The sequence below is a fragment of the Gavialis gangeticus genome, unplaced genomic scaffold (genome assembly GCF_001723915.1).
Source record: "Gavialis gangeticus isolate Ggan-Ray unplaced genomic scaffold, GavGan_comp1, whole genome shotgun sequence".
NCBI classification, from domain to species: Eukaryota; Metazoa; Chordata; order Crocodylia; family Gavialidae; genus Gavialis; species Gavialis gangeticus.
In genome coordinates, this window is record NW_017728997.1 from 19,466,560 (window position 1) to 19,478,896 (window position 12,337).

Consider the following 12,337-nt stretch of genomic DNA (forward strand, 5'->3'; position numbering starts at 1 on the left):
GCTTTAAGAGGAGGTTAGATGAACACCTTGCTGGGGTCGTTTGACCCCAGTACTCTTTCCTGCCATGGCAGGGGGTCGGACTAGATGATCTACTCAGGTCCCTTCCGACCCTAGAAACTACAGAACGAAGTGCAGCCAGAACCTCAGTAGGAGGTTCTGGAGGAGGCAGGAGAGAGGCTGCAACCTGGCGCACTTGAGGTAGGTGTGCGCCAGGGTCTCCCTCTGTTGGCATAAGGGGCAGGTGTCGAGGGTGTCTGTAAAGCACTCCAGCTACACGCCTGTGGAGACTGCTCCCTACAGAAGGTGCCAGCTGGGGTCCCTGGGTGGCTTGTGGGATCAAGGTGGAGTACAGACCTGTCCACCAAGAAGCTGCGTCCCTGCCCTCACTGTGGGTGCCCCACCACTCGTTGTCAAGGCAGGACTCAAGGACGGGATGATGGACAGCGTGGACCAAGAGTGTGTAGAGCTGGTGGCAGTGGATGGTTCAGAGGTGGAGGAGCTTTGTACCCCCCAGCCTGCTGAGATGGGGGGGCCTGCCGAGGCAGCAATCTCATGACTGGCTCCAGAGGGCTGGGGGATATTGGGAGGCAGGGACTACACTTGTGCAGGACCTGGTGGATGTAGGCGAGGGCAGCCTTTGCCTCCTGGAGCAAGTGGCAGGGAGCATGCAGCATGGGCAGCTCCATACAGTGGGCCAGCGCAGGGGAATCTGCCCACCCGCGCCTGGCATAGTCCAGGAGGTCTCCGACAAGTGCTGTTGGCTAGGACCACCTTCAGGTGCACCCAGGGCACCTGACACAAGCACCACCATCCTGTGATAGTAAGATGGTCCTACGGCCTGACCTGGTAAATGGCAGTTTTTAATGCTCTAAGAGTCTCCATAAACCACTGGGGGAAGCAGCTGTAAGTACCTTCAGTTGTGATCACTGACTTGAGAGTAGCCAAGAGGCTTCTTTGGTCCAACTGCTTCCACAGATGCAGCATCAGCTGCTCTTCAGGATGGCTCTCTAATCTTGTCTTGAAACCTCCAGTTAAAGGGATTCCGCGACTTCTCTGGGCAGCTTTTTCCACAGTCTTACTGCTCTTGCACGAAGCGAGTGTCTTTTGAGCTCTGATACAAATTTGCTCTGCTGCTGCTTAAAGCCATGGCCACAAACCCCATGTTTCATGGCTAGGGAGAGCAGTGATCTTGTGTTATGCTGTGACTGGTGCACACAGAGGAACTTTCTTGACTTATAAAATGGGTGTGGAGGGAAGGTATGGTAGAAAGACACTCTGCCTGACAGTTCTTCTATGCCAGGCAGGTTGCTGTCCCCCCTCTGCTGGGAGAAGGAGGTGGAAGGCAGGGATGGCACCTTCAGCAGAAGCTGGGATGAGTAACCAGGATCCTAGGGCTTAGCAGCAACTGGAGGAGACAACCTGATCTTTGGCACCAAAGCTCCACCCTTGTTACACCTGCCCAGGCTGCAAGGGATGAGCGTCACAATGTTCTACGCATTCTTGCCTGAAAAAAACCCATGCTTTTTCAGAATCAGAACATCCAAAGCCTGGGGTTTTCTGCTTTGCTCTGTCCTGCTATGCTCTGTGAAGACAAGTGCAGAAGCAGCACTGATCTGGACATACCAGTATGTCTCCCAGGTGCCACCTTGCCCTGCCTTCAGCACTAATTTGGTGTTTAGTGAAACCCCTACTCAGGGAAGGGGCAATGAGCATTTGGAGGCAAAGGTGACTTTGAAAGAGTAAGCCCTCTAATGGGCTGGACTTCTATCTCCCCCTTCCCCCATGCAGGCCATTCCAGTCCTCTCAAGGATGGTCTCAGCAGAACTTTCCTCTTTTCTCCTTCACAGGACCCACTTGGGCTCGATGGGCCATCCTGGTGATGGGGTGGAACTGTTAGAAGCGGTGCCCTGAAAGTGTCCCTTCCTGCACTCTGGTGCGGGTGGCATTTGTGCTGCATCCTGACTCCCCTTCCATGGGTAGCGGTAAGCAGGTGGAGGAGGAGGAGCATCTCAGCTCTGCAGTTAGGGGCCTGGCTGCCGAAACAAGCTAGAGGGACTAAGGAGTGACCTTCTGCTTAGTATGCTGCCCTTCTGGCTTGACACCCCGCAGGAGGGCTGCAGAAAGAACCGTGTGCTCCAGACTCGGTGCCATTTCCTTTCCTGTGGGGAGAAGGCTGCAGAGCAAGCCATCCCCACCTGGGCCACCTGACGTTGACCCCTTTCCTCTTCTGAGAGGGTTCCAGTCTCCCCAAATCCAAAACAGCAAAGGAGGCCTGGGGCTGCCGAGAACTGCAGAGACAGACTGAGACACGCAAGCACCTACAGATCTGTGGTGGGTTGGGACTCTTTGGCAGACAGGCCGTGCAGGCAGGGAAGGCTGGCTGAGCCACTAGCTGCTGTGGAGATGGACAAAACTGGAGGCAGGGGATTCCCCTGGTTGCCAGCGACTGACAGGTCTGGTTCTGCCCCCAAGCTGTGCACAGTTGACATCCCCCTGGTAACAGATCTGTGGCCCTTGGCACAAAGCAGAAAATACGATACATCCCAGGCAGGTAGCAAACGCCCCCCTGCTTAGCAACAGTGGCACAGCCGAGCAAGGAAGACGCTTGCACCCATCTGCACAGAGGGTTCCAACTCCCTGGCAAACAGACCTCGGAAGGCTGAACCAAGAGATAAAACCCTCAGCCTAATGTCACGTGAGCCCTGCTGACCTCTCCCATCTGTACTCAGACCTGCCTTCCTCTGCATCTGCTCCTGAAATAATATCGCTGCCAGCTCTGGTGCTCTGACCCACCCTGCCCTGCTCTGGAACCTAGGTCCTTGTAGGTTGGCCTCATCCCCTCCTGCATCCGTGCTGGTTCTTACCTGCATCTGAGACCCGATAACAGTGTTATTGCAGGCCAGTTCTGTCTTGTTGATTGTGTCTAGCATAGCAGTTTTGCCCACATAGTCTTTGTGAGAGCTCAGGTGCCGTTCCAGGAGGTTCTGCACATCAGCACTGTACTGGTTGGTAAAGGCTTCTTCATATTGATCTGTCCAGAGCCGGATCCGATTCTCCCACCCCTCAGCTGTGTTCTCATCCAGGGCATGTGCTTCAGAAGGAGAATTCTGCACCAAACAACAAAGGGTGAATGACCAGCACGTGCTGGGAACAGACCTACGTAAAGAGCTCTGGTGGGCTTGCTGGAGAAACACTGAAAGGAGACTGATCCGGAGCTAGGAAGTGACCCCATGACCAAACCTGAAGCCCCTCCCAATTACTCGGTGGGCACCGCTCCCAGACTTTTCCCTAGCCAATACCATAAAACTGCTGCATGAGGAGCTATGGATAACTTTGTGCCAGGGGCAAACTACGACTGGGATGATTCTTTGCTGACTGACTAGGTACTGCAAAAGCAGACGGAAGCATGATGGAGGACAGGAAAAACAGGCAGAAGGGGATGACTCTGCAGTCTTGCCCTATGATCCACCCAGGCATTCCCATGCCACCCAAGAGTGGAAGTGAGAAGAAAGCCCTGTCAGCATACACCAGCAAATAAGCTAAACTAAATATATCGAGCGATGCCAGATCCCTCCCTGGGTCTTCCCACGTGCAGAAAGAAACTAGGTGGGCAACAACGAGGTACATGCCATGTTCTCCTCGCCAGTCTTCTGACTACAACTTCTCCTTGCCCACTCTTTGCTTGTCCATATCCTCTTTCACCTTGCCCTCATTCCGTCACCCACAACCACAACAAGGAGGACATAAGAGTTAATGTTTACAATAAGGAGAAACAGGTTAGTGAAAATGCATAGCTGGGTAGAGGCTTAGAAAGGGAAACTCAACACAGAGAGGGAATTGAGAAGGAGAACAGCACAGACAGGGTTAGAATCAGAAGTAGGCAGGCATTTTCAGATAATAACATATAAACAAACACTTCACTCTGGCTTGGAACATCACCACTGTGTCCATCATCCAGTTATGAAAGGGGCAAATTTGCTGCTGCTACCCTGTCACCCCTCCCTCTTCCACTCTCTTGTCATACTGACTTCTTGCCTCTGGTCTTAAACTAGACCATTGCTCAAGTCTCCGTGTTCTACAATACCACATGGAGGCCCTGATCCCTATCAAGGCCTCCAGACACAACTGGATTAACAACAGAGGCAACCAATAAGTGACCCAAGGCATGGAAGAGAGATCTGCATGAGAGGAGATGCAGAAGACTGGGACTGTAAGTTCTGAGAGGAAATGAACAAAGCCATGATAAAGGCATATGGCAAGTGAATGAAAAGTGATAGTCAGGTAGTCCTGCTCACCCACTCCTGTAAGATAGTAGTTAGGGAGCCAAACAATGAAACTGAAAGGCAATAGATTTAACGTGGATAAAATGGAAATAGTCTTATGTTATACAACTCGTCTACGGAGCTCACTGCCAAGAGTCAGCAAGATTCATAATGGGCTGGGACATTTTGGCCCTCAGATACCACAACACCAACTCATACATACCCTTTAGATCAGACACACAATAAGGGGCATGAGGATTTATTTCTAACTTTATGATTGCAAGAAGCTCAGAAATGACAAGACAGTGATCATTTAAATGCCTAGGACAAACTGAGACTGAACCCGACTTTGTGCACCTTCCTTTGAATCATCAGGCTGTGGTAAGAGCTGAGATGCTGACTTGAAGGATCCTTGATATGGTCCATTAGAGCAATCCTAGGTTTCTAGGACTGTTGAGATACAAGGATATTCCCGTCCTCCCCTGCCCCGCCTTTCCCAGCTATAGTGCCAGTGCTGCGTCAGGAAGTCTAAATGCCTATATGTTTATCTATTCCTGTCCATGGAGCACGGAGACGAATGACACCATTTCTGCTGGGAATTCCAATACTATTCATTTGCATGGTCTCAAACAGCCAACTGAGAAAAAGTTTAGAAGAACCCTTGATACCATAGGACGGCTGACCCCCAGCCACTGGACCATGACCCATTTCTACATCTTAGATTCAAAATTCTTCCCTCACAGCTACCACTAATCAGCCCCACCCTAGACGGCAGCATGGGGTTCACCTAGAGCACAATCTGATGAGCCCTCTCAGGCAAAAAACACAGCTCACCAGCTGATGGGAAATTCCTCTCAGACTCATACCAGACAGGGCCCTTTGCGGTGGCAGGGAGGGGCGAGACTTATTCACCGCACGCTGCTAGAACCAGACCCCCAGGCAAAACAAGGCCAGAAGGAACCTGCAAGCAGAAATAAGAGCGCAATGCAAGCATCCCGTTCTACTCACCTTCATCCGCAGAGACTTCCGGGAGCCCTCTCGAAAGGCCTGTCCACAAAACAAGAGTGATACGCGTGAGTGTTCTGTGCACCAGGGAGCCCCAGGATCCCACTGCAATCAGGTGTTGCTTAAAACATTCAGCTCAACCCCAACCAAAGTGCTCAAAGATCACAGTTTTTCAAAGAGGCAGAAACCCAGGGAGATTACATCAGGGCTAAGGCAGAGCAAGATTGTCCCAGAGAGGGATTCCAGCAGATCTTTGAAGGAAGTTCTGCTACCAGGCTTCCTGACCCAAAAAAGACAAAAATCTTACTGTCCACATCATGACTACTCTCAACAGTCCAAACTGCCCTGACAGAAGGAAGGCCCAGAATTGCCTCTTGGTAAAGACTATAGAGTCAGCAACACTTAAAACAGAATCCGCTAGCTAATCTAAAACTACTATAGATCACAAGGGGCTAGGGCTGCCAGCCACTCTATACTAGCTAATACATTTATTTCTATAATCACTGTGGCTTCCAGATCAATTCCAAGCCTCATCTGGGAGCAAATTATATTGCATGTAGCTGCTGGTGATAAAGACACAAATAACTGCTTTGCACCACCGCAACAGAGCTGCCCTGCAAATAACTGCATTTCAGCACCCCTGGGGGAATGAGCTCAGTCCTGAAGAACCTTGCCCAACCCCACCAGGTGCTGCAGCCCTAAGTCCTCATCCCATTGCCACCAGCGACCTCTCAGCCACAGGCAGACACAGACCTTCAAGAGACTCTCCTGAACTTTGAGAAGACAGCAAGAAGAAGGGGGAAACAATTCAGAGCTGAGCCAAAAGCCTCAGACTACCAACCAGCAGTTCTGGGAAACAGGCTAGGAATCACCAATAAGCCTACTTGTAAAGGCTGAGGGGGGTGTCCTCAAGCAGTTCATAAAGAATAAGTGGTGGGATGAGAACTTCCCACTTTCTTAGCAGGTATGCCATACGTTAGCCCTGCCCCCCAGCAAGCATCACTCCTACTCTGTTCCCCTGCCCGATCTGCTGCTCTGCTTTTAGCACCCTATGCTACCTTTCCTCTCCCCAACCTACCATGTGCCACAAACACAGGCTGCCCGTGTCACTTGTGCCATACATGCCACAGACTGGCCATCCCTGGCCCAAGCATAATCAGGGGAGGCTCACTGATGCTTGGCCTCCAGCAGCTGGAGAATAGTGCAGCCTGTTTGCATTACTTCTCTTCAGCATCTGGTTTGAATCACTTCAGCCTTGTCTCACGTACCTTGATCTTTTTGGCCTTTGGTGCAGTGCGAGCCTTTTCTGTGCTCCTCTTCCTCTTTTTAGATTTGGTTCTGCGAACCCGGTTGACAGTCAGGGTGATGCTTGTGGGCGTGTGCTGTGTAGCAGTGTACAGCACTGTGGAGGGCGAGAGCTCCTCATCCCAACTCTCAGTTGCACTGCTATCTCCACCTACAAAAGAGTCATAGTAGCATCTTCTCTCTCTACTCCAGAGAACACAGCCTGTCTTCACGTCCTCTCAGCCCAAAATGACAACAGCAGTGCACGGCTCCCATTCGTGAGTGAGCACACAAGTCCAGCCATTGCTCACTGAACTTGACAGCTCAGAGGAAGGCACTGTTATGCACTTGGTCTTTCTATTACCAACAGAACTGACTGCATCTTAAGTCCTTACAGTGGGGGAAGAAAAGGGTCTGTGAGATCTGATCATCTCCCTATCCAAAGCCCCTCATGCAACCCCCGGCCACATGACATCCTACTGTAATCAAGGCCTACAGTGTACAACAGATAAAGAGCAAGGCAAACGATGGTGCCAACAGGGAATTTTTTAGGTTAATGTAAGTACAAATAATCCTATACCGAGAACCATGTCCCACTCTAAAGAGGAAGCAAAAAAGCCCACAGACCTTGCCAACCTGACCTGGAGGAAAGGTTCATCCCTGACCCCAAATCTAACAATTGGCTTAGCCCTGAATACATAAGCAAGACTCTTAGGTACCTGGAGGCAGACATACCTGCAGCAGCACATGCACACCCCAGCCAACTCCTACTCTAGCTGTGATAAAAATCCAGTGAATAACTTTTCTTCCTGGCCCTGACAGATGTTCAGTAGTCCCAAGCTTCTGGGCTTCTGAGCATCTCCCGCACAGAGGCTGAATTTCCTTCCAACACTACTGTGAGGTTACCCAATACTTGAATCTGCCTCACATAAGACTGATTATTGCTACAAGAGCAGTCCTAGCTTATTATATTATCTTTTCATAAACTTGTCAAGCTCCACCTTGAAGTAATGCTCCTGCTACTAAGAAAAGAAACAGGGAGCGCTGATCAGTTAGAGGGGACTACAACAGTTGCACGACAGTACCAAAGAACCTTCTGCCCTGTGCACTATTTGTATTTCCAGGACAATCTTGAACTTACCTGACACGTTGTCCTGCTTCCGGCGACGAAGTCTAATCACCTTCCCCCTGTTCATTCCTCTGCCAAAGGAGGATGCACAATTGAAGCTGATTTTTAAGGATTAAGCCACTTGCAAGTCAAGCAGATGACAAAAGATGTATGCCCCCAGTGAAGCCCAGCATGATAACACTGCTTTAACATCCCCGCCTCCAGTCCTGCTACCACTAGCGCTTGCTGGGCTGGGCTGAGAGCACAGAGGAGGAGGTCAATACCAGGTAAAATAATGGTTACCAACAGGAAGTCCATCCCCCAACCCAAACATGATACTTCATTTGATGTTGAAGTCAACACTAGAGAAGCTGTCCAGCTCTGCATTGCACCAAAACTTACCTGCACTTCTCACACTTGATGAGAAAGCCATCCTGGGAGAGACTGCAGTGACACCAAGTCGGAAGAGACTCTGCCTCTGAGGAGCTCTCACTGTCCCCAGAGTTCTCCTCATCAGGCGAGTGCAGGCCATTTAGTTCTGCACGAGGGATGATGGTCTGGACGGGGGGAGAGGCTGGGGGAGTTGGAGGAGGAGGGGCTCCATAGTTATGATCCTGGAAATAAACACCTGCATCAGTACTATTCTGAACGCTCTTATCAAAGCTCAGAAGCCTCAGGCCCAAGTCCACAGCCTGCTCAGTGCCCAGCTGTACCAGGAGCAACAAGTGTGAGCCTGAGGCCTAGATTCCTAAGTCTGCACACAGACAGAAGCAACACAAGTGGCATGCATGACAGTTCACTGTGTAAGCAGGTTATTAAGTTTGAAATCTATGATAGCAATCAAAACGTCAGCATTGATTATTTCGCTGCCGATCATCTGAGGAGCAGTACACTTATCTTATAATCTCAAGCTGTCTCCCACTTTTCCCCCCAGCCTTCCTCCACTTCTGGTCAGTTATGCATTGTCAGCACAAACCCTGCTGAATGCTGACAATAGAGTGCAAAGTGGAACCTGGCATCAGACAGTGCCAGTCCACTGCGACAGGTGCTGCACTAGGAGTTCATTCATTTCTAACCTGAAAGGTGGTGCCACCAAATCTCCCACTTGCCTTGCACACATCACAGGAACCAGGGGACCTGGCCACAGAACTTACACTGGGCTGGCGGCAGCACATATGGAGCCCTGGGAGCAACAACTGCTCAAGCTGTGGTTGGAATAGCAGAATGCCACCAAGTGCTGCTGCCCAAGAAGAGGCTGAACAAACATGCAGCTCTGTGACAAACAGCCAGGGAAGGGGCTGTAGCAGGAGAGGATGAGCAGAGTGCATTGAAAGGGACTGGCGCAGCACTGCAGATGAAAGGGAAAGTACTCACTGCATATGGCAGCCCTCGATAGCTGTGCCTTTGGGTGGCCCCATAGCCATGACTGGAGTATACATTCTTCTCGCTGACAGCTGGACTAGCTTCCACAGACTCTGGGCTGCAGAAAGGGCCAGAAGTAAAACCCATCAATACCGCAATGAACTTCCCTGTGTCAGGCACCTGCCAACACCTCAGCAGTCTCTTTCTTCAACAAAGTCAACTCGGCATGAAAAGACTCAGGGCACCAAGGTACATTATCCATTTCACTAGGTGGTCTGGATGAAAGGTCTGGGGCTGCAGGATAAACCAGTGGTTGGCAGAACAGCTGAGCGGGTACCAACCTGGGCGCTGCCTCCCCTTATGCAAAGCAGGGTCTGGGTGTGAGGAAGGTGGGGAGAAGAGTCAGAAACATGCCGAGCCACCCAACTGCACTCTGCCCATTCTCAAGCTCCTCCACTAGTTTTCCGTTCACACTGAATCCAGTACAACCTTTCCCTGCTGGGTTTCAAAACCTTCCATGACAGTCCTCTCTGGGTCCATGACGCTTCTTGTGCCCAGCTTCTCCCTTTACTTCTGGGGCCTTGTACCCAGCAACTGTAGATGTAACTGTGACCTCATCTCACACTTTGACCTTCTCCTTCTCTCATCTCTTTTCCAAATAGCAACTGAATGTACCTTGTCTGCCTGGATGCCTACTTCTGTCCCACTCAGCTAAGTATTAGGCAGCTCCGCAAACTATATCCCGGTACATTCAGGGAAGCTCCAACTGTCCTGCACACTTCTGGTACAGTTGGGGGAATCAGGGCACTCTATATTACAAAAACGTGGCAATGACACTCCCAACTCCGGCAAGGGGTGTGGGCAAATCAGATCGGCTTTTTGTTTCCTACACGCAGACACTGAAAAAGCAATGCGCTCATGGGAAGCTGCTGCTAATCTGAAGTGATGATGCACACTTCCACCGCATGGTGGCGAAAAATATCAGTTCAAAATCAAGTGCAAAACATTCTGCTGGCAAAAGGCTGCAGAAGCCCTGCTCAGAAGAAGGAAAGCTGCAATTCAGTGCAGGCAAGTGTTAGGTAATGAGGCTATGGACAGAATACCAGAAAGGTAATTTACTCTCTGTCGAGAGATGCTTCCAAATAAGAAATGGAAGAGCACTCACCACTATGTACATACAATTATGGGAACATGACACAGGAAAGAGCTGCATCCTGTGTGTAATTGCAGTCTTCTTCAAACATTATAGCATGGGGAGAGGCAGAGCCAAGAGACAGCACAGAAACGTAAATCCACCTGGGGACTGTGTTTTTCTGAAGGGATCTTCCAGGATTCTCATTCTTGGGGCTCGTTTGGCCCATGTGAATCAGGCAGAACTCCCACCAGCAAGGGCTCCAGCAGCTCTGGTCACAGCTTGGGGCCTGAGCCACACTGCCCAGGACACCAGCCTCTCCCTTGTAGATGCTGCAGTTAGTCTTTGACACCTCTGCTACGTTTAGGTTTGCCCACTGTGAACTCCTAGCTTGTGGTAGGGGAGGAACTTGGGCCAAGCAGAAGCCTTTCTCCAAAACCTGACCTGCCATTTGGTCATGGAGGAGCTACAGACCAAGACGTAAAGGGCTGAAGGCCCAGACTAGCAAACCTTTCATTATGCCGTAGCTCAGGATCTGGGACATGACATTATAAGCATGAATAGTCTTCATCATAGTTAGCTGTCTCTGCTGTTGAAGGGAAAAGACAGTGGGTCATGTCCTGGGGAAGGCTGTATTTCTCCTCAGAGCACGTGCAGAGTCTGTCGCCTCTTCACCAGTTGATGCAGCCCTGTTGGTCCTTTTTGCTCACACCTCCTCAGGATGCCTGCACTGGCCCATACTCCAACTCAGTCAGGCTCCTTCAGACTCCGAAAACCAGACAGACCAACAGAATCTGTCCTCAGCCTAACCCACCACCTTACGTACCTCCCAAGCAACAGAACACAAAGCAAGGCTGGGCATGGAGCACTGACACCGCTTCAGGAAGCATTAATGATGCATCAAGATTTTTAGCGCAAGAGGCTCCAGTGCAGACCGCCCCCTCCCACCCCCTTCAGTGGTAGGACAAAACGCTGACGTGCTGAGCTTCAACAGCTCCCAACATAGGACGAGGGGGAAGTAACCGCTGAAGCTTTAGAGATCCTGAAACAGTCACCCTGCTGCTCGGGACTTCTCCCTGCTTGCTAAAGCTGAAGGAAAGAGGATGCTAAAGGCCCGAGCTACACAGAGCTGCCTGACCTCGAAGGCTTCATCAGTAAGAGTCCACTTTCCTTCCATGCCTCTGGTTGATGAATATTATTCAAAGACAACACTTCATCCAATAAGCTACTGCCAACACCAGGTGCCAAGATCTGGAGAGTTTCAAGGTTTGAGGGTGCAAAACGCTTTGGGGTGAAACTATCCTGCCAGGTGGCACCATTCCATGACTGTCGCACACAGCAACTGGAGGCAACTTGGGCTTGTTTTGAAAAGGTCTCTTTCAAAGTGGTCCAGCATGGTCACATACTGGAGATACCAAAGTCGCCCCGGTCAGGGAGGAGGCACTGGCCTTGCAGAAAGCCTAGAGACACTTTTTCCTGATGTGTCAGTGCTCAAAATAATCTACGTAGCCAGATCTAACTCACCCTGGCTAGTAAGTGCCTGCCTCCCGTGGCTAATTCTCAGGCAGAGAACACAATGACTGCATGATAGCAACATTCACCTGTCACAGACAGTTTGAAACTCTTGACAGTAAAGGCAAAAAGAGGCATTGGGACAAGAGGTGCTGATGGTTACATGGCTAGCAATTAAAGACCAGCCCAGGATTCAGATGCCTTCTGAGGCCTAAGCAGAGCAGCAATCAAATGTTAGGTCACCAGTGAAAAATGCTCACCCTAAGAACCACTAGACAATGGACAAAATGGCACAAAAAGAAAAGGATGCCCAACACAGATGGAGACAGAGCAAGGCGAAGAGCAGGATCAACATGGTCCTGAGGGGAGCATTTTGACACACCATAATAGAACTTAAGGGGAGCAGTCAGATGTGGGGGAAACACAATAGCCCACACCATAACACCATGCTCTTATGGGTCAAGCCAGCAGAATTAGAAGAGTCCTGTCTTGCATTGGGAGATGCAAAACTAAGATGTGAGGATCCTGGACAGAAGGTATCGGGAAAAACAGCAAGAAACAAATGGGCCAATTCAGGGAGAGAGGTGATGTGATCTCAGGACTCTCTTGAAAGATGTAGGAGGAAAAAAAGCTAGAGGCATAAAGGAAACACTTCACCCCCCCCCCCCCCGG

At 50.5% G+C, this 12,337-nt stretch overlaps 1 protein-coding gene across 2 annotated transcripts in view; it reads right to left on the minus strand.

Moving 5' to 3' along the window:
• Positions 1-12,337, minus strand: part of SETD5 (SET domain containing 5) — a 71,814-nt gene that overhangs the window by 50,933 nt on the left and 8,544 nt on the right. For both annotated transcript variants that reach the window (XM_019504896.1, XM_019504895.1), the window contains 6 exons: positions 9,034-9,139; positions 8,062-8,273; positions 7,693-7,751; positions 6,536-6,723; positions 5,271-5,309; positions 2,865-3,107 (listed from right to left, as the gene is read on the minus strand). In XM_019504896.1, the coding sequence (XP_019360441.1) occupies positions 2,865-3,107; positions 5,271-5,309; positions 6,536-6,723; positions 7,693-7,751; positions 8,062-8,273; positions 9,034-9,139 (847 nt within the window). The remainder of the gene's footprint in view (positions 1-2,864; positions 3,108-5,270; positions 5,310-6,535; positions 6,724-7,692; positions 7,752-8,061; positions 8,274-9,033; positions 9,140-12,337) is intronic.